A 22,056-nucleotide genomic window follows, 5' to 3' on the forward strand; every position below is an offset into this window, starting at 1 on the left:
TTTGCTTTGACACTTTTAATTTGAGTCCCTATCTGGATTTAGATCAGATGTGTATGCAGAGGTCGGATGTGTGCAAAGGATCATCATTCCAGTTGAAGCAGAAAGGCAGACATTCTCTTTTAGTTTGCCGGTTTATCCTTACTGGACTGACAGCAGGGGTCTGAGTTGAGATGTCCTTCAATGTTGTCCCCACTCACGGCTAAAACCAAACACACACAGAGGTCCTGTCAAAACCAGTCACTTCACTTCAATTTGTCAGGGTTGGTCAGGGACATCAGTGCCAGCTCATGTCTAACCCCTCCCTCCGTCCTCCCTCCACCTCTCCCCTATAGTCCACCTCTGCATCTTCGCCTCTCCATCCCACTCCCCCCACTCCTTCCTCTGATCCCTCCTTACCTCTCTCCCCCATTTCCTCCCACTACCTCCCTCCCTTGTTATACCTTCTCACCTCTCCCCCATTTCCCCCCACTCCCTCCCTCTTCATCCAACTCACCTCTATCCTCCTCACCTCTTCCTCCCTCCTCCATCACATTCTCCTGGCTGTTGTTGGCTGAGGTCATGGGTGTGGTTTTGGGTGTGTCTGTAGGGCTGCTCTGCCTTTCCCACATCACTCTGTCTGCAGATTGGAGACGCTGGAGGGGCGAAGTCTTCTGGTCTCCGGGACTGAAGGACTGGGAGCCCAGCTTTCGATGGGAGCCCAGCTTTCGACGGCCCCGCAAACTTGAACGCAGCGGCAGCCCACACAGCCCTCCCGCCTGGTCAGAGTCACCCAGGGAGGGGGCATGTCGCAGGGGGGAGGGGGAGACGGGGGCACTGCGGGGTTCTGGAGGAGAGAAGAAAGAGAACAGATGGGTAAGATGTAACGGAGATAGAACAGAGGGGACAGTGAGGGAGAGAGAGAGACATATGAGCAGTAGTATCAGTACAAATGACTCATGTAGGGATTTGAATGTGATTTGTGTATAATAGTGTCTGTGGTCTCTCACGAGTTGTTGTTCTGTCTGTCTGTCTGTCTTGTATAGTCTCACCAGAACCAGCAGCAGTCTGTGTGTCTGGTGGGTAGTCTGCACTGTCAGCCAGGTTCTCTATACTGCCAGCAGCGTAGAACAGAGCACGTCCCTCTCTCCCTACTCCTCCTCCTTTAGGCTTAATCAGCTTCTTCATCCTGTCTGCTATCCAGTTGGACTTCCTACAGAGGGATGGAGGAGGAAGGGAGGAAAGGAAGGAGACATAGTGAGGGAGATCAAGATCAATAAAAAGTGAGGGAGATGGAGAGAGTGGTTGGAGGGGACGACGACAAAAAGAGGGATTTGGCCTTGATCTGTGTCTGCATCCAAACGAATTGCAGGAGTCCAGAAGAAACGCTGGAACCTCTCTCGACAAGTCCACCTGTCCATGACAGCATCTTTACAGAGGGGCATCAGCCTCCACAGCCCCAATCTTAACGGCACATCATTGACTTCAATGGACAACCTGTGTGTGTGTGTGTGTGTGTGTGTGTCTTTACTTGGCCTTGCTGGGTGTAGGCATGCTGGGGTCCAGGACTCTGTACTGGTCCATGATCTTCTCCACCAGCTTCTGTTTCTCTCTACGCAGCTCACCCATCTTCTCCCTGGAGAGAGGGAGGAGAGGGGAAAGAAGAGAGTTGAAGAGAGATGAGAAGTTAGGCGAAAATAGAATAATATTTACATTTGTGTGTGTGTGTACTGACTGGTACTCTCTCTGCTGTGAGTGGTGCTGGTCCTTGCGCTCCAGGCTCTGCTCCATCAGGTCTCTGTTGTGATTGGTCAGACTCTGGTTCTGCTCCAACAGGTGACGGTTCTCCTCCTCCATGTTCCCCTTCAGCTGGGTCAGCAGCTACACACACACAGGTTTCAGAATTATTTCTAGTAAACAAGGTCTAACTTAAATATACTTTTGTGTTCCAAAAGTCATCACAAGGATAGTAAAACAAGGACAATTTGACAAGTGTGGACATTTCGCCGGTCCCTAAAAGCAACAATGCTATTTTGTGCTCAGGGTTTAGGGTACAATTAGGGTTAGGTTTAGTTTTAGGGTAAGGGAAAATATACTTTTTTGGTCCCAACTTGGATAGTAAAACCAACGTGTGTGTGAGTGAGACCCTGCCTTCCTCCTGACCTGGTACTGGTTGGTGAGGCGGTCAGTGCTGAGCTCCAGTCTCTGGTTGTTCTCCCTCAGAGAGCTGATCTCTCCCTCCAGCCTGGTCCTCTCCAGCTGTGCAGCACTCAGCTCACCCCGCAGCATCGAGCCCTGAGCCAGCAGCTCACTCTGTACCTGAGCTGACTCCCTCTGCACGCCCTGCAGCCTGGGAGAACAGAACAACATACATCACAACACAACCAGATAGTATCAGATCAGACAGACCGACCGACAGACAGAGACAGAAAACCAAGGAATTACTTGACAAAATAAGACAGTGAAGCAGCAACTCAGGCTATTTGTCAGTCAAACAACCAACTGCTTGGTATCAGACTGAATAGATCAGGGATGAACTGAGTAGAATAAGGACAAACGGAATAGATCAGGAATGAACTGAATAGATCAGGAATGAACTGAATAGATCAGGGATTACATGAATAGAACAAGGACAAACTAAATAGATCAGAAATATAATCAATAGATCAGGAACGAACTGCATAGATCAGGGATGAGCTGAATAGATCAGGGATGAACTGAATAGATCAGGGATGAACTGAATAGATCAGGAATTAACTGAATAGATCAGGAATTAACTAAATAGATCAGGGATAAACTGAATAGATCAGGGATGAACTGAATAGATCAGGAATGAACTGAATAGAACAAGGACAAACTGAATACATCAGGAATGAACTGAATAGATCAGGGATGAACTGAATAGATCAGGAATGAACTGAATAGATCAGGGATGAACTGAAGAGATCATGGATGAACTGAAGAGATCAGGGATGAACTGAATAGAATAAGGACAAACTGAATAGATCAGGGATGAAATGAATAGAACAAGGACAAACTGAATAGATCAGGAATGAACTGAATAGATCAGGGATGAGCTGAATAGATCAGGGATGAACTGAATAGATCAGGGATGAACTGAATAGATCAGGGATGAACTGAATAGATCAGGAATGAACTGAATAGAACAAGAAGTTATATTACATGAAATAAGTTGAAGAGAATAAGTGATGACGGAGCAGTTAGTTGTTTGACTGAGAGGGTGTTTTTTTTACCTCTCATAATCCTCTTTCAGTCTCTCTAGTTCTCTTTCTCTCTCCGCTTTCTTCTGTACCTCTCCCTCCATCTTCTCTCTTTCCATCTTCATCTCTGTTTCTTTCTCCTCCAGATGGGATTTGAGGCCCAGGAGCTCCTGATACCTGGAGAACATGAAGGTGTTATGAACATTGCTATGACTTATACTTAAACACTCATTAAGGTGTCATGACTAATTTCATAAACGTTATTTTATCAGGGTTTTTCTCACAAGTCAGTTTACAGTGTATTCAATGGCATATGAAATTACAATCAGACTGGTTTCATAAAGTTACGAATGCCTTATGTATACTTCTTTAAATAAAGTGTTACTTGGTGATCACTACCTTCCTTCTAGCTCCCTACCTTCCCTCCGGCTCCCTACCTTCCCTCCAGCTCCCTACTGGCTCCCTACCTTCCCTCCGGCTCCCTATCGGCTCCCTACCTTCCCTCCGGCTCCCTACCTTCCCTCCGGCTCCCTACCTTCCCTCCGGCTCCCTACCTTCCCTCCGACTCCCTACCTTCCCTCCGACTCCCTACCTTCCCTCCGGCTCCCTACCGGCCCTCCGGCTCCCTACCTTCCCTCCGACTCCCTACCTTCCCTCCGACTCCCTACCTTCCCTCCGGGTCCCTACCGGCTCCCTACCTTCCCTCCGACTCCCTACCTTCCCTCCGACTCCCTACCTTCCCTCCAGCTCCCTACCTTCCCTCCAGCTCCCTGTACTGTGTCTCCAGGTTACGGTTGTTGCTCCTCAGGTCAGAGTGTCTATCCAGCAGCTCCTCTAGCTCCGCCTCCTGTCTCTGCTGCAACATTGTCATTCGCTCCTGGTCCCTCCTCAGCCCCTCCGTCCTGGCCAATGACTCCTCATGCTCCCTGGCCCACACCTTAGACTCCGCCTCCAGAGCAGCACACCTGGCCTCGCTCTCGCTGCACCTCGCCAACACTGCTGCATGCTGGAAGCTCAGGGCCGCCTGGTCCACCTGGGAGAGGGGAAGGGGAGGGGGGGGGGGGGGGGTGTTGGAAACCAAACACTGTGACTCTGACACAGGTGACAGTACTACCGTCTCTGAAGTGGCGAGAGGTAACACTTTCAGTATAATAACTATATAAAACAATAGTAGCTGTATGATACCTGTAGCTGAGTGTTGAGTGCTTGCAGCTTGGTGCAGGTCTCCTGCAGGCTGATAGAGTGATGTTGCAGGGTGTCTATCTGCTCCCTCAGGTGGCTACCGGCTGACTGGGACTGAGACAGCTGGGAAAGCAACACCTCCCGCTCCGCACCCACCGCTGCATTCTGAGGGGGAGGTGAGAAAGAGATGATTTGACTAGAGAAAGTTGACAATCACATGACTAGTTGTCACAGCATATATCAGCAGATTAGAATCTGAGAGGTGAACACACACAGACACACACCTCCCGCTCCGCATCCACCACTGCATTCTGAGAGGGAGGTGAGTTGATTACAAAGAGTTGATTACAAATATGATTAGGGTATAAGCAGAATATTCTTCCTAGAGACGTACACTGGGGGACAGGGTGCGGTCCTCTGTAGCTAGCTTCTGTTATCTAGGGCATATGATATGGCACAGCAAATATCAACAAATCAAATAATAACGACAGGTGAACACACACCTCTCTCTCCAGGTCTATCAGTCGTTCACTCAGAGACCAGTCCATCTTCTCTACTCTAGCTTTTGGGGTCGTAGGGAGGTCATGGCCCTCCTTTGATTGGGCATCTTTAGCCTCTGGGTGCTCTAATGTGAGTGTGTCTGAGGATGTAGCCTGCTGTGTGTTAGCAGGGCTTTCTGGTGGGAAATTAGCAGGAACGGCATCTCTCTCCCGCTTCTCTGAAAGAAGGTCAGCGGTAACTGTCTTCAGTTCAGCCTCTGCCCTCTCCAACTCCTGCTTCAGCAGTGCAGCCTCATTGGACAGTTTTTGAGACTGCACCTTCTCATTGGCTAGCTCCTGTGGGAAAAGGAGAGGATGAAAACATATTTCTAGGCTCAAGGTACCCACACACACACACGCCCACCCACCCACCCACCCACCCACCCACCCACCCACCCACACACACACACACATACAGTGGGGAGAACAAGTATTTGATACACTGCCGATTTTGCAGGTTTTCCTACTTACAAAGCATGTAGAGGTCTGTAATTATTATCATAGGTACACTTCAACTATGAGAGACGGAATCTAAAACAAAAATCCAGAAAATCACATTGTATGATTTTTAAGTAATTAATTTGCATTTTATTGCATGACATAAGTATTTGATACATCAGAAAAGCAGAACTTAATATTTGGTACAGAAACCTTTGTTTGCAATTACAGAGATCATACGTTTCCTGTAGTTCTTGACTAGGTTTGCACACACTGCAGCAGGGATTTTGGCCCACTCCTCCCTACAGATCTTCTCTAGATCCTTCAGGTTTCGGGGCTGTCGCTGGGCAATACGGACTTTCAGCTCCCTCCAAAGATTTTCTATTGGGTTCAGGTCTGGAGACTGGCTAGGCCACTCCAGGACCTTGAGATGCTTCTTACGGAGCCACTCCTTAGTTGCCATGGCTGTGTGCTTCGTGTCGTTGTCATGCTGGAAGACCCAGCCACGACCCATCTTCAATGCTCTTACTGAGGGAAGGAGGTTGTTGGCCAAGATCTCGCGATACATGGCCCCATCCATCCTCCCCTCAATACGGTGCAGTCGTCCTGTCCCCTTTGCAGAAAAGCATCCCCAAAGAATGATGTTTCCACCTCCATGCTTCACGGTTGGGATGGTGTTCTTGGGGTTGTACTCATACTTCTTCTTCCTCCAAACACGGCGAGTGGAGTTAGACCAAAAAGCTCTATTTTTGTCTCATCAGACCACATGACCTTCTCCCATTCCTCCTCTGGATCATCCAGATGGTCATTGGCAAACTTCAGACAGGCCTGGACATGCACTGGCTTAAGCAGGGGGACCTTGCGTGCGCTGCAGGATTTTAATCCATGACGGCGTAGTGTGTTACTAATGGTTTTCTTTGAGACTGTGGTCCCAGCTCTCTTCAGGTCATTGACCAGGTCCTGCCGTGTAGTTCTGGGCTGATCCCTCACCTTCCTCATGATCATTGATGCCCCACGAGGTGAAATCTTGCATGGAGCCCCAGACCGAGGGTGATTGACCGTCATCTTGAACTTCTTCCATTTTCTAATAATTGCGCCAACAGTTGTTACCTTCTCACCAAGCTGCTTGCCTATTGTCCTGTAGCCCATCCCAGCCTTGTGCAGGTCTACAATTTTATCCCTGATGTCCTTACACAGCTCTCTGGTCTTGGCCATTGTGGAGAGGTTGGAATCTGTTTGATTGTGTGTGGACAGGTGTCTTTTATACAGGTAACGAGTTCAAACAGGTGCAGTTAATACAGGTAATGAGTGGAGAACAGGAGGGCTTCTTAAAGAAAAACTAACAGGTCTGTGAGAGCCGGAATTCTTACTGGTTGGTAGGTGATCAAATACTTATGTCATGCAATAAAATGCAAATTAATTATTTAAAAATCATACAATGTGATTTTCTGGATTTTTGTTTTAGATTCCGTCTCTCACAGTTGAAGTGTACCTATGATAAAAATTACAGACCTCTACATGCTTTGTAAGTAGGAAAACCTGCAAAATCGGCAGTGTATCAAATACTTGTTCTCCCCACTGTACATATACACATATACACACACACATACACACACACACACACACACACCTGATTCAGAGATCTGATTTTATCCTGGGCTTCTGTGTTCAGCTCTTTAAGCTCCTGGCTCTCCTTCTCCAGACCCTGTAGCCGAGTACCGAGCTCCTGCTCCAGGTCCTGTAGTTGAGCACAGAGCTCCTTGGATTGAGACAGCTCCTGACACACATGCCTACAGAGACAGAGAGATCAACTAGGTCAGACCCATAATATGGTAATAGTACAGAAACACACTATGTACATGGAGGGGACTGTTCTGCTACCTCTATTTTAAATGAATTGTGTGTGTGTGTGTGTGTGTGTGTGTGCGTGCGTGCGTGCGTGCGCAGCTCCAGGTGTTTGTGTATCACCTGTGTTCTGTCTCCAGACTACAGGCCCTCTGGTTGCTGTGTTCCAGGGCTGATGCTGTACTCTGTAGCTGCTGCCTCAGCCTGGCCGCCTCCCTCTCCCTTTGCCTCTGCTCCTTTCGTTGGCTGTCCAGCTCTCCCTGACACGCCTCCTTCTCCTGCTCCAATCGCAAGGCCTCCAGCAGAGCCTGGTCCCGCCCCCGGGTCAGAGACTCCACCTCTAGTGCTACCTCGCGAAGCTCCGCCTCTAGCTCTTCCTCATTGCGCCGTGAGGATTCTAGACTCCTCCCCTGGCGCTCTAGCTCCGCCCTCAGGGCTTGGGTCATCAGCTCCAATTGGTCACCCTGGCAAACAAGGTAGCGTTCAGGATCACAGTATTCAGTGACATTGTGTAATCTAGTCCTGATCTTTCTGTTGGTAGTAATTTGTGTGTGTTTTGCAGTGCATAGTGTGTGTATTGCAGCAGTGGCACCTTGCGTTGGGCAGTGCGTAGGGTGTCCACAGAGCTACGGAGGGTCTCTCTCTCTCTCTCCAGCGTGGCTCGCTCCCCCTCCAGAGTAGCGATGACCGAGGCCTGCATCCGCTGCAGCTCAGCCTGGCTCCGCAGACGACATAGCTCCTCCTCCATCTGCAGGCGCTCCGCCTGCAGCACCTAACACACACCAGAGAGGAATGATGTGGAAGGGACAGAGGGACGGACCATCTGACAGACAGACTACAGTAAGGAGGACTAGGAAGACTAAGAATTAAAAGACAGACGATGGTACTCTATGGAAGACTGGATGGACGGACAGATGGATGGATGGACAAGGGATTAAGTAACTGTCTACGACAGCTGCAATGTGAAGGAAGAAAGACCTATGAGTCTGGTACATGAAACTACTGGCAGAGTATATGATTTTCGGATCGTGATTGGTTCCATACCTCTATCTGTCTCCTAGCCTCCGCCAGGCTCTCTGTAGCCTTCCTCAGTCTCTGGCCCTCGGCCTCCAGTAGCACCAGTCTCTGCTCAGCCTCCCAGGCTTTCCTGCTTTGCTCCCCCAGCTTGGAGCGCAGATCCTGGGCTACAGACACCTGCTTGTCAGCCTCCTCCAAGGCCTGCTGGAGCTCAGAGGCCAGACGCTCCACGTCTGGCACAGGGAACACACACACGTCTTTTTCACTGAGTTCCACTGACTTTTCTTTCTCTTCTCTTTCCTTTGTTTTTGGCAGTTTCTCTTCTTCAGTGGCTGGGCTGGGGTCTTGTATCTCTTTCCGGTCAATATCTGCCTTCCCAAGATCTTCTTCCTTCTCATTTGTAACATGTTTTATCTCTCTCTCTATCTTCTCACATTCTGCTTCTTCTTCTCTCTTTTTGGGTTTCAGCACCTGATCGTCTACTTGCACCTCTCTCTCTTCAGGATGGAGCAGCTCTGCCCCAACTCCAGCTTCTCTTTGGGTTCTGATGATGTTGGCTCCCCTCTCACTGCCCAACCCTCTCCGGGCAGTACCCTCCCCTTCTCCTCTTGAGGACTCAGAACCTTGGACTCCCCTCTCTCCCCTCTCCTCCTTCTCTCCTTCTTCCTCAATACTTTGATGCTTTGTCAACAGCAGTTCCAGGCTCTTTTTCAAAGTGGCATTTTCATTCTTGACGTTCTGAAACTGAGAGTGGAGAGGAGGGTAGACAATGTCAAGAACAGTTAATGTGTCAGACGACACAGTGAGGTCACATCTAGATACATGTCAGACGACACAGTGAGGTCACATCTAGATACATGTCAGACGACACAGTGAAGTCACATCTAGATACATGTCAGACGACACAGTGAGGTCACATCTAGATACATGTCAGACGACACAGTGAGGTCACATCTAGATACATGTCAGACGACACAGTGAGGTCACATCTAGATACATGTCAGACGACACAGTGAGGTCACATCTAGATACATGTCAGACGACACAGTGAGGTCACATCTAGATACATGTCAGACGACACAGTGAGGTCACATCTAGATACATGTCAGACGACACAGTGAGGTCACATCTAGATACATGTCAGACGACACAGTGAGGTCACATCTAGATACATGTCAGACGACACAGTGAAGTCACATCTAGATACATGTCAGACGACACAGTGAGGTCACATCTAGATACATGTCAGACGACACAGTGAGGTCACATCTAGATACATGTCAGACGACACAGTGAAGTCACATCTAGATACAATGCCTTCAGAAAGTATTCAGACCCCTTGACTTTTTCCACATGTGACGTTACAGCCTTATTATAAAATGGATTGAATACTTTTTCCCCCTCATCAATCTACACACAATACCCGATAATGACAAAGAAAAAACAGGTGCTTTGATATTTTTGCAAATGTATAAAAAAAAAAAAACTGAAATACCACATTTATATAAGTATTAAGACCCTTTACTCAGTACTTTGTTGAAGCACATTTGGTAGCGATTACAGCCTTGAGTCTCTTTGGGTATGACGCCAGAAATGTTCGAATGGGTTCAAGTCCAGGCTCTGGCTGGGCCACTCAAGGACATTCAGAGACTTGTCCCGAATCCACTCCTGCGTTGTTTTGGCTGTGTGCTTAGGGTCGTTGTCCTGTTGGAAGGTGAACCTTCGCCCCAGTCTGTGGTCCTGAGCACTCTAGAGCAAGTTTTCATCAAGGATCTCTCTGTACTTTGCTCCGTTCATCTTTCCCTCGATCCTGACTAGTCTCCCAGTCCCTGCCACTGAAAAACATCCCCACAGCATGATACTACCACCACCATGCTTCACCGTACGGATGGTGCCAGGTTTCCTCCAGACGTGACACTTGATGCTTGTTTCTCATGTTCTGACAGGCTGACTACACCACGTGCGTCGCCTGGGCGAGCGTCGCAAAATAAATGTAGAAATCTATGTTATTCAATTATTGCACCCACACTGCTCGCGCCTGCCAACGAGCGTCTGCGTTGCCAAGGGGTAAAATAGAAGTCAGTTCTATTTCTGACAAAGATTGCGCTGCAAGTCCTGCCTCTCCCATCTCCTCATTGGTTTATAGAAGCAGGTACCCACGTGCCATCTCCTCATTGGTTATACCCACGTGGGTGACTGAAAGACGAACGAGGTCGGTGGCGGTAATGCACCTAATTTATGAAAGTTGCCAATCGCAATATAAAGTCAAGAGAAGAAACAGCCTGGAAGGAGGAGAGATGACTAGAAACGATTCGGTTGACCGTTTTATGTGTGGATTAATTGTCCACACATAGAGGACCTTGTGCATTTCAGGTAAAATAACAACTCAATGTTTATATCCCAGGACAAATTAGCTAGCAACAGCAAGCTAGCTAAATAGGACAAATTAGCTAGCAAGTGCAAGCTAGCTAGCTAAATTGCCATACATGTTTAATGCTTTTCGACCTGTCCCCAAATTAATATAATTGGTTCAGAGTTTGTTTTGATATTTTAACCTGTGTGTCGTGATCGCATTTGGTGTGGGGGGAACAAAATACATTTATGCACGATGGTGCACGCGCACAGCCAGTTTGGGTTCCGTGTGAGAGTCCTTTAGGTGCCTTTTGGTAAACTCCAAGCGGGCTGTCATGTCTTGGAGGTTCCAAACTTCTTCCATTTAAGAATGATGGAGGCCACTGTGTTCTTGGGGACCTTCAATGCTGCAGAAATGTTTTGGTACCCTTCCTGAGATCTGTGCCTCGACACAATCCTGTCTCGGAGCTCTACGGACAATTCCTTCGACCTCATGGCTTGGTTTTTGCTCTGACATACACTGTCAACTTTGGGACCTTGTATAGACAGGTGTGGGCCTTTCCAAATCATGTCCAATCAATTGAATTTACCACAGGTGGACTCCAATCAAGATGTATAAACCTCTCAAGGATGATCAATGGAAACAGGAGGCACCTGAGCTCAATTTCGAGTCTCATAGCAAAGGGTCTGAGTACTTATGTAAATAAGGTATTTCACTTTTTTGTTTTTAATAAATTTGCAAACATTTCTAAAAAACTGTTTTCGCTTTGTCATTATGAGGTATTGTGATGTCATTATGAGGTATTGTGATGTCATTATGAGGTATTGTGTGTAGGTTGATAAGGACATTTTTATTTAATCCATTTTAGAATAAGGCTGTAACGTGACAAAATGTGGAAAAGGGGAAGGGGTCTGAATACTTTCTGAATGCACGGTACACGTCACTGTAACGGTTTAGAGAACCACACCCACATGACGAATAGCGTTCTCTTAGACCTAAAGACTTTTGTTAGCCTCCTAATGCCTAGGCTTTAGCTCAGAGGGTTAACACAGTCGGTCACATCAGCTCACCTCTCTTAGCGTATTCTGATGTTCTGCCTCCAGACAGGCCAGCTCCTCACTCACCTCCGGCAAATCAGCTTGCTGCAAAATATAGCAGACAGTTGGATCCTCCAATAGCAGTGCCCTTAGCCTGGACACTAATACAAGTACTTGGCAAGCCACAAGGCTCCCTGTGTCGAGTCTCATTCTTCTTTACTGTTCCTTGCTACTGTTGCCTTTGCCTGCTCTCTGGAGTTTTAACCTAGACTCAATCCATTTTGATAGATTGACCCTCGTGACCCTTACCCTCTGACCCCTGAACTCCTGTTCGGACTGCAGGTCCTCCAGGCGTCTCCTCAGCTCAGCGTTCTCATTCTCAGCTCCCAGAAGCCTCAGTGACGATGCCTCGCCCACCTCCACACTTAGAGGCTTCAGATCTGAGAGAGAGAGAGAGATCGAGAGAGAGAGAATGAGAGAGAATGAGAGAGAGAGAGAGAGAGAGAGAGAATGAGAGAGAGAGAGAGAGAGAGAGAGAGAGAGAGAGAATGAGAGAGAGAGAGAGAGAGAGAGAGAGAGAGAGAGAGAGAGAGAGAGAGAGAGAGAGAGAGAGAGAGAGAGAGAGAGAGAGAGAGAGAGAGAGAGAGAGAGAGAGAGAGAGAGAGAGAATGAGAGAGAGAGAATGAGAGAGAGAGGGAGTGGAGAGGGAGGGAGGGAGGGAGGGATATATATTTCATTGCTTTGGCAACAGTGGTACCATTCATGCCATTAAAGCTTATTTGAATTTGAATTAGAGAGGAGGGGTCGTGGACAATAATCAAATAATTTAACTGAAAAGACACACAACAGACAGGCAGACTGACTGACCAATCTCTTCTCTTAGCTCCACTCTTAGCCCAGCCTCCTCGTCAGACTCCTCCTCCAATTGGTGGAAATGTGGAGCAGCTGTCATCGTGCCTGTATTGTTGTTGTTATGTCTAAGCTCCTGTCTAAGCTCCGCCTCCAGGCCCATATTCATCTCCAAGAGCTCATCGACCCTCTGCCTCTCAGTATCCCGCTCCTACAGACACACACACACCAACAAATTAGGGAAAATGTCTACGTGAGCCCGGCCAGCAGATACCAAATTCCTTACTTGTGATTCAGAAACACATTACCACACACACATTACCATCATTACATACCCCCTCCAGGTCTATGAGTCTTCGTCGCAGCAGTAGATTGTCTCTCTCCAGCTCCCGTAGGCTGGAGCAGCGTTGTCGTGTGTCCGCCAGCTGCTCCTCCAGCAGGACCCGGGTCTCCTGCAGTGCCACACACAGCTGCTGCTGCTCCTACGGGGGGCGCCACACAGAGACAGGGGACAGAGACGCAGAGAGAGACAGGGACAGGGGATAGAGACAGGGACAGAGACAAAGAGAGAGAAAGAGTCAGAGACAGGGACAGGGGATAGAGAAAGAGGGAAAGACAGGGGATAGACACAGAGAGAGAGACAGGGGGAGAGAGAGAGAGACAGGGACAGAGGATAGAGACAGAGAGAGAGAAAGAAACAGAGACAGGGGATAGAGAAAGAGAGAAATACAGGGGTTAGAGACAGAGACAGAGACAGAGAGAGGGACAGAGACAGAGAGGGGATAGAGACAGAGACAGGGGATAGAGACAGAGACAGAGAGGGGATAGAGACAGAGACAGAGAGGGGATAGAGACAGAGATAGAGACAGAGAGAGACAGAGACAGAGAGAGGGACAGAGACAGAGAGGGGATAGAGACAGAGACAGGGGATAGAGACAGAGACAGAGACAGAGAGAGGGACAGAGACAGAGAGGGGATAGAGACAGAGACAGGGGATAGAGACAGAGAGAGAGACAGAGAGAGAGACAGAGACAGGGGATAGAGACAGAGACAGGGGATAGAGACAGAGACATGGGATAGAGACAGGTAACAGCATTCAATGTCCCAGTAGAAAAACAAGGCATAGCACCTACAGTACCTAGCACCAATACTACAGGTATGTACAGATCTGAAGAAACTGCAAAGTATTATCAATATTGAGGGAGCTCACCTACTGTAAGCCCATCTGCAAACACAGAGGGAAGTAGCTAGAGGGAAGGGGCTGAGGGTTGTTTTGGGAATGGGCCAACCATCAGCTGAGTGTGGCTACAGTTGACGGTAGAGGTGGTGTGGTACCTTCAATTGTGCCTGTGTGTGGCAACAGTGTGTGGTGTATTGGTGGCGATACCTTCAGTAGAGTCTCTGTGTACTAAACAGTGTGTGGTGTATAGGTGGAGAAACCATCAATAGTGTCTCTGTGTACTAAACAGTGTGCAGTGTATTGGTGGCGATACCTTCAGTTGTGTGCGAGTGACTTCCAGGCTGCGTAGTCTATGAGTGCAGCTCTGTAGTTCTGTCTGCAGCTGCTCGGCTCTGCCTGCACGGTCACGAAGACAGTCCAGCTCATCACGCAACGCTCGCATTCCCCGCACCTCACCCTGAAGACTGCGGTTCTGCCCAACACACACAAGATAGAGGTGAGGTTAGAGGAGGACAAAAGTAGCAGAAAGTTCTGGTCCAGTTACTGGTAGTGATACCAGAGAAAATCTTACCTCCTTCTGAAGTTTCTTCAGCTGCTCGTCCATAGTTTGTACTTCCTGCTTGTGATCCAATAGTTGATCCCCTTTGTCTTCCCTTTAGAAACAGACGTCATTATTGCAATAGTATTGTACTACTAAACTACAGACACCTCTTACAGAATAGTCCTCTTCCAATTTAAAAACCTTAAACACACACACACACACACACACACTTGTCTTTGTATTCCCTAGAAATGGACGACATACTGTAGTTCTAGCAGTTACCAGACATCTCTCAAGGAAAAGTCCTCCTCCAACATAAAAACGTTTTGATGCACACACTGACATGACTGTCTCACACACACAAGCATACACACACACACACACACACACACACACGTCTTACAGTTCTTGTTTGAGGCGTCGTAGTTTGGCCCTGCTGTCTGCTAGCTGGACAGCCAGACCCTGGGGCTGCTCGTCAACGTGACCACCTCGGGTTGCCATGACAGACTCAGCCTGCTGGACCTCACTCTTCCAACACAACTCTGCTATCCTCTGAGAGAGAGGGCGGAGGGAGAGACGGAAGGAAAAAGAGAGACGGAGAGAGATGACAGGAAGGTGATGAAATCAGGACCAGGTTCTGTGTGAATCTGTGAGAGGAAGTAACCCTCAGAGCTTTTTAAATCAGGTTTGACACAGTGATGCTTTCACTGGGAATACACTCTCCTATAAGGGCTGAAAGGCCTGGTTTCATCATTCAATTCCTCTTCTGTTGTTCTGGACCTATTTGTGAGTATTTGTCTGTGTACCTCCAGGTGTGTGTCCCTCTGTGCCAGCAGGCCTTGGATCTGTCTGGCCATGGAGCCAAACAGCAGCTGTAGCTCCACCCCCTCCAGCACTCCCAGCTCCTCCCACTGCAGCGGCAGCACCGCTCTGGGGTCCTGGGTCACCTGCAGGAACAACAGTTTCTCACCTCTCTATGGTAATAACAGTATGTGACTGAGCATTCCGGGACAAAATGGCTGACGTGGTGAACGTTAATGGTGGATATGGGTAGATGAGTAGGGAACTGAACTGACCTCCTGGATACAGTTGGCAATGGCAGTTTGAGTCTCGATGTCCAGCGACTGGATTTGCTGTATGAATGTTTCCTTCCTCTCACACTGTTGTTGATCAACAAAGAGTAGTCAGTAAGGTTGGCTCAGTTACAATTGCAGTGTGTGTGTGTGCGTGCGTGCGTGCGTATATGTGTGTGTGTGTGAGAGAGAGAGAGACATCACCTGTACAGCACATCCCAGTAAAAGCAGTAGCAATCTCCTCAACTCCTCCACTGCTGCCTCTGAAAACACAGATGCCACTCTTATGACTATCTTGTTCCCATCATACTCTCATAGACAACATAGGAGCCCAATCAGAGATTCTGTACTTTCAACTGGCTCTTTTTACCTGTTAGGGGGTCTTGCCCCAAAATGGCAATGTTCGGAAGAGGCATCAGAATCAGCTGCTGTAGGTCTTCCTAAAGACAGAATCAGAGGGTTTGAGCAAAGGGAGAGCTTGAAGGGATAAAAATATGTATTTCTTGTAATTTCCCTAACCACATTGCAGTTACTGTATTCAAATCAACATTGAAATGACAAAACCTTCCAGTTTAGTTCAGTTTAGAATACAAACACAGATGACATCAGAGGGGAAAGTAGGCCAATTTGTTCATGTATGTTTCTACGTAGTACCATGACTATATTTGGTTCTCAGACACAAGTCCTGGTAGAGAGAAATTAGGCTGCAGAGTGACCACATGCTGCTGGTAGTTTAAGGTTTCACAGCCCTGCCAGTGTGACCAGGAAACACGAAGCAAGAAGTGAAACCACAAAAAACTAAATGACATCGTAGCAACACCAGACAAAACGGAATTGTTGTCATGACAAACAGTCCTGTCAATAAATTGTATCCAAAACATTTCTGAATAAATCCCAGAATATTATTTGAAACTTGCTGGTGTCCCTCCCATGATGCTCCACTGTTCAGAGGGTTTGAATTACTTATCAAAAGCAGGAACTCAAACAGTGAAGACTCATGTTTTTGTGTGTTTTGTACATTGTATCGGACTAAAGTTAATTTCTCACAGAGATTTGCCTGGATGTCTCCCTCGGCTCGAGTCTGGACCTTGTGTGGTAAATTACTCTGAGATGTGATTGTGTATCAAACCCAACACAAACACCAATACCTGGTAGAAGGCCCTGAGGTGTCGGTTGAGGATGGAGAAGTTCTGGACTCGGAGCATCTGGTCATCTCTCCCACTGCGGTACAAATGCTCCAGCTTGGGGTTGGGGTCTCTGGGAATGACAGACGGACGGACGGAGGTGAAAGGCACAGCTTATTTAGTACAATAGCCAGAGTGGGGATTGAGCCAGTGTGCACGTCTACTTGTGCCATAAAAGCTCTCACCTCTTGGCAGAGGTACCTATCCCAGCCCAGTATTTCACCAGCTATAATACCTTTGACCAGGTAAAGTCAAATCAATGTATTACATTGAATCCTTCAGCACACATTCCATGGCCACAACATTTGAAGCCTGTGCAAAGGTGTGAACTTACATGACCCTCATGACCTCGTTGAGAAAGATCCCATTGGTCAGCCTCAGGTAGCGGTCATGGGAATTCTGGGACTTGGAGTTCACCTCCATGTACTGGTTGTAGAGCATGACATTCTCCTCCCTGTCCACTACACCATCAAAGAGCTGTACCTGAGGGAGGGGGCATCCTATTAGGGCCTTTAATTCAATCCGTAGCAGTGAAGATCCGTTTTATAGCGCGATCAACAATTAATGTTGACTGCATTCACAGTAAACGCTGTATACACAAAAGTATGTGGACATCCCTTCAAATTAGTGTATTCTGCTATTTTAGCCACAACCTTTGCTGACAGGTGTATAAAATTGAGCACACAGCCATGCAATCTCCATAGACAAACACTGGCAGTAGAATGGCCTTACTGAAGAGCTCAGTAACTTTCAACGTGGCACCGACATTGGATGCCACCTTTCCAACAAGTCAGTTTGTCAAATTTCTGCCCTGCTAGAGCTGCCCCGGTCAACTGTACATGCCGTTATTGTGAATTGGAAATGTCTAGGCGCAACAACGGCTCAGCCGCGAAGTGGTAGGCCACACAAGCTCACAGAATGGAACTGCCGAGTGCTGAAGCGCGTAAAAATGGTCTGTCCTCGGTTGCAACACTCACTGTCGAGTTCCAAACTGCCTTTGGAAGCAACTTCAGCACAAGAACTGTTCGTCGGGAGCGTCATGAAATGGGTTTCCATGGCCGAGCAGCCGCACACAAGCCTAAGATCACCATGCGCAATGCCAAGCCTCGGCTGGAGTGGTGTAAAGCTCGCCGCCATTGGACTCTGGAGCAGTGAAGTGAAGGTAAGGGAAATCCTAATGTTACAGCATACAATGACATTCTAGACAATTCTGTGCTTACAACTTTGTGGCAACAGTTTGTCGAGATCGGTGTGGACGAACGTGACTGGCCTGCACAGATCCCTGACCTCAACCCCATCGAACACCTTGGGGATGAATTGGAACGCAGACTGCGAGCCAGGCCTAATCGCCCAACATCAGTGCCCGACCTCACAGCAATGTGAAGAGTGGAGGCTCTTATAGCAGCAAAGGGGAACCAACTCCATATTAATAAACATGATTTTGGAATGAGATGTTCGCAGTTGTCCACATACTTTTGGTCATGTAGTGTATGTTGGCTCAATCGGAAATGACGGAAATGACCTTTAAATGTGAACTGCGCCACAACGCAGATATTCTGCGCTACGGATTGAATCAAGCCCTAAATTCTATAGAAACACAATAAACAGTTCCTTCGGAAATATTCAGACCCCTTGACTTTTTTCACATTTTGTTACGTTACAGCCTTATTCTAAAATTGATTAAATAAATAAAAATCCTAATCTACCCACAATACCACATAATGACAAACGAAAACAGGTATTTTGAAATGTTTACAAATATATTACAAATAAAAAACAGAAATACCTTATTTAAATAAGTATTCAGACCCTTTGCTATGAGAAATTGAGCTCAGGTGCATCCTGTTTCCTTTGATTGCCCTTGAGATGTTTATACAATTTGGTTGGAGTCCACCTGTGGTAAATTCAATTGATTGGACATGATTTGGAAAGGCACACACCTGTCTATATAAGGTCCCACAATTGACAGTGGTCTGAGCAAAAACCAAGCCATGAGGGCAAAGGAATTGTCCGTAGACCTCAGAGACAGGATTGTGTTGAGGCACAGATCTGGGGAAGGGTACCAAAACATTTCTGCAGCATTGAAGGTCCCCGAGAACACAGTGGCCTCCATCATTCTTAAATGGAAGTAGTTTGGAACCATCAAGACTCTTTCTAGAGCTGGCCGCCTTGCCAAACTGCGCAATCGGGGGAGAAGGGCCTTGGTCAGGGAGGTGACCAAGAACCTAATGGTCACTCTGACAGAGCTTCAGAGTTCCTCTGTGGAGATGGGAGAACCTTCCAGAAGGACAAACATCTCTGCAGCACTCCACCAATCAGGCCTTTATGGTAGAGTGGCCAGATGGAAGCCACTCCTCAGTAAAAGGCACATGACAACCCGCTTAGAGTTTGCCAAAAAGCACCTAAAGACTCTCAGACCATGAGAAACAAGATTCTCTGCTCTGATGAAACCAAGATTGAACTCTTTGGCCTGAATGCCAAGCGTCACGTCTGGAGGAAACCTGGCACCATCCCTACAGTGAAGCATGGTGGTGGCAGCATCATGCTGTGGGGATGTTTTTCAGTGGCAGGGACTGGGAGACTAGTCAGGATCGAGGTAAAGATGAACGGAGCAAAGTACAGAGAGATCCTTGATGAAAACCTGCTCCAGAGTGCTCAAGACCTCAGACTGGGGTGAAGGTTGATCTTCCAACAGGACAACGACCCTAAGCACACAGCCAAGACAACGCGCGAGTGGCTTCGGGACAAGTCTCTGAATGTCCTTGAGTGGTCCAGCCAGAGCCCGGACTTGAACCCGATCGAACATCTCTGGAGAGACCTGGAAATAGCTGTACAGCGACGCTCCCCATCCAACCTGACAGAGCTTGAGAGGATCTGCAGAGAAGAATGGGAGAATCTCCCCAAATACAGTTGTGCCAAGCTTGTAGCGTCACACCCAAGAAGACTCGATGTTGTAATCGCTGCCAAAGGTGCTTCAACAAAATAGTGAGTAAAGGGTCTGAATACTTACGTAAATATGTTTTTGATTTTTTATAAATTAGCAAGAATTTCTAAAAACCAGTTTTTGCTTTGTCATTATGGAGTATTGTGTGTAGATTGATGAGGGGGGAAAACGATTTATTCCATTTTAGAATAAGGCTGTAACGTAACAAAATGCAGTAAAAGTCAAGGGGACTGAACACATTCCGAAGGCACTGTGCAACCTAAACAATTGATATGGAGTCCATAAGGGGATCACTGCAAACAGAGAAAACTGTTATCTGGAATATGTGGTGTAGATCAATGAAACCCGAGATGGTCATATTTTACTGAGAAAGATAATAAGAAAGGGAATAGGAAGTCACAGATATAAGGTAAAACAACAAGATACATTCTATGAGCCATTGTAGAGAAAGCTGTGAAAAGGAGAAGTTTAAGAACTAAGTGTTTGCTGTCCTGTTCATGTAACAAAAGTTATGACAAGCATTTACATCTGATTCAAGTTCAACCCATTCGTATTGTTTTAACTTTTGTAAATAAAGAGTTATACATTATTTATAAAATGCATAATTTATATGTGTGTTTTTTTTAAACATTTACACATCGTTTATTTACAGGATTTGTATGTATTGATACTCCATAAAAACAAAACAACAGCAATAGGCTATGTGTTTTGATGTTTTATAAAAGACTATCATCACGTATATCTCGGCCTACTACTATAGCATCTGAAAGTGATTTAAATAAGCTTTGACACATACCCAAGTCACCAACGCACTTTCCATGAATTCTTCTAGAATGTCCATTATGTTAGAGTCCATGGTGTCGCATAAATAATTTACAAACTTCTATAAAAAATATAAATAAAATATATCCTACATTAGTAAAGCAATTTTACTGAATCCATTCTGTGTTCGTCATTTCAGTTCCTCTCCCTCTCTCTTCCTCTATCTCACTTTTTCAGTTAGTGCTGGCGGTGAGCACATTGCAAAACCACACCGGAATTTCTTAACGAACACATTTCATTAGTGCTTTAGGCCTACCCGGAACAATCACCACCTTTACCAGTGAGTGTTTCCAGAAAACAAAGTCGCTCAATGACAAATGAATAGGTGGTTTGAGATGGATGGAAAATATTAGACTACTTTGTGCGCACAGTGGTTCCTTGCCTAGACGTTTGTAACAATGTTTATATTACAATGCAGTTGTTTGTAGCCTATGCATCAGTTTGATCAAGATATACTCTAAACAATTTCGAAATGGTAAATTCAGTAGGACGTGAGTTCGTTGCGCTTTCAGGTGTAATGCAATGGCGAACCCTGGTGGAATTATGGTGTACATTTCGGTAGTCTACTATCTATGAACATCCTACTTATCAAATAAAGATGTTGAGTGAACATTGTCTTTAAACACAGATCAGAGTGAATGAACCATTTGACAAAGGAACAAAATAAACAGCCACTACAAATTAAGACATGTTTGCTATGTGTAAGATAGTGCACGTTTATAATGCACTCGACATTTCTTTTTTGTTGTTGTCAAAACACAATGGAAAATGTAATTACAACTTTCTACATGACCACACTTTGACGTGAACTTTCTCCTAACCCTGTCCATTGTTGTGGTATGTTTGATAGTCATACATCCCGAGTGTTCCTGTTGCTGTGCAGAGAACTGTTGTAGCAGTAGCATATAGATTAGCTAAATAGGATTATGAAGGTGTTATGAGAGCTGTCTGAGTATACCTAGCAGCCCAGATTACATTATACAGTCACTCCTCTCCATACTGTCATAAACCTACAGTAGCTTAGGCCTACTGTATCACTGGCATCACTTTCAGTCATTACACACATCATCATCCTATACCTCTGGGTGAACTGAAATAACCCAACTCAGTTGAATGTTTATCTAGTACAAAAGGACTCAACTCCGCAAATCCATTAAAAGCAACTATCTTTAATATACTCAATGCCAGATGCCAACTTCACATGTTACTTAGCAGTGCGTTAACAAACTCTATAGCCAGTCCAGCATTCAATTGACTGTAGGCCTTCTTCACACGGGGTGAATGTTTGTATTATTAAGTTGTTACCTGTGTGATTTAGATTTTGTCTGATCCGAATCAAAGATCAGAACATCAGTTTACTTCAAAGTGTGTGTGATTTTTCATTTACTCATGTACCAGTATGTGAATATTGTTTTTGTATATTTACAAAATGTATGTGTGTGTTCTTGGGTGCCTTTCAGTAGTTTGACTTTGATTGTTCTCCACCACATGAAACATCACCCTCCCCCTCAACTTGATGTATTGTCCATCAGGAGCAACAGGACACAACATTGTGTCTCAAAGATTATAATTACAAATTCTGTCAAATTAAAAAACCTCTGGATTGTTAGATCTTGTCATGTCTAGTCTGTGCGGAGCATGATAAAATAAGATTCATGATAAGATTCCCTATGTATTTTAGTGCTCATACATTGTTGCAGTATAAATCAAGCCAAAAAGATCAGTGCCTGTGTCAAACCCAACACAGAGCGCTAGCTAGCCCACCATTAGCCTGGTGACAGGCAAGACCACCATGTCACGTGACAAAGCAGCCTAACTCCCCTTCTCAAACCCATATATGGTTATATATTATCTT

The 22,056-nt window shown here is 46.4% G+C and overlaps 1 protein-coding gene across 3 annotated transcripts; it reads right to left on the minus strand.

Moving 5' to 3' along the window:
• Positions 1 to 20,358, minus strand: ccdc88b (coiled-coil domain containing 88B). Of its 3 annotated transcripts, none has more exons than XM_071399321.1 (28): positions 20,176 to 20,358; positions 16,770 to 16,912; positions 16,400 to 16,508; positions 15,622 to 15,691; positions 15,456 to 15,514; positions 15,255 to 15,338; positions 14,985 to 15,125; positions 14,582 to 14,730; positions 14,209 to 14,290; positions 13,951 to 14,109; positions 12,793 to 12,939; positions 12,476 to 12,668; positions 11,918 to 12,048; positions 11,642 to 11,713; positions 8,246 to 8,962; positions 7,794 to 7,973; positions 7,325 to 7,665; positions 6,987 to 7,146; positions 4,883 to 5,215; positions 4,383 to 4,544; positions 3,953 to 4,230; positions 3,231 to 3,374; positions 2,140 to 2,326; positions 1,712 to 1,857; positions 1,508 to 1,612; positions 1,029 to 1,189; positions 494 to 823; positions 1 to 199 (listed from the first exon to the last, which is right to left on the minus strand). In XM_071399321.1, exons 1-28 carry the CDS (start codon positions 20,233 to 20,235, stop codon positions 120 to 122), a joined length of 4,923 nt encoding a protein of 1,640 aa, XP_071255422.1. In that variant the 5' UTR covers positions 20,236 to 20,358; the 3' UTR covers positions 1 to 119. The 3 variants fall into 3 exon arrangements, with proteins under 3 accessions (XP_071255422.1, XP_071255423.1, XP_071255421.1); XM_071399322.1 differs by having other exon boundaries at positions 509 to 823; positions 16,770 to 16,918; XM_071399320.1 differs by having other exon boundaries at positions 16,770 to 16,918.
• Positions 20,359 to 22,056: the final 1,698 nt, after the last annotated feature.

Source organism: Salvelinus alpinus, chromosome 4, assembly GCF_045679555.1.
Source record: "Salvelinus alpinus chromosome 4, SLU_Salpinus.1, whole genome shotgun sequence".
NCBI classification, from domain to species: Eukaryota; Metazoa; Chordata; class Actinopteri; order Salmoniformes; family Salmonidae; genus Salvelinus; species Salvelinus alpinus.

Bases quoted from the DNA above. Each gene is read 5' to 3' on its own strand.
- ccdc88b (XM_071399320.1), bottom strand. From the start codon at position 20,235: ATGGACTCTAACATAATGGACATTCTAGAAGAATTCATGGAAAGTGCG. The intron at 16,509-16,769 runs GTAAGTTCACAC...TGTCATTCCCAG, and splicing joins AACGAGGTCATGAGGGTCAT to AGACCCCAACCCCAAGCTGG. The intron at 4,231-4,382 runs GTATCATACAGC...CCCCTCTCCCAG, and splicing joins CACTCAACACTCAGCTACAG to GTGGACCAGGCGGCCCTGAG.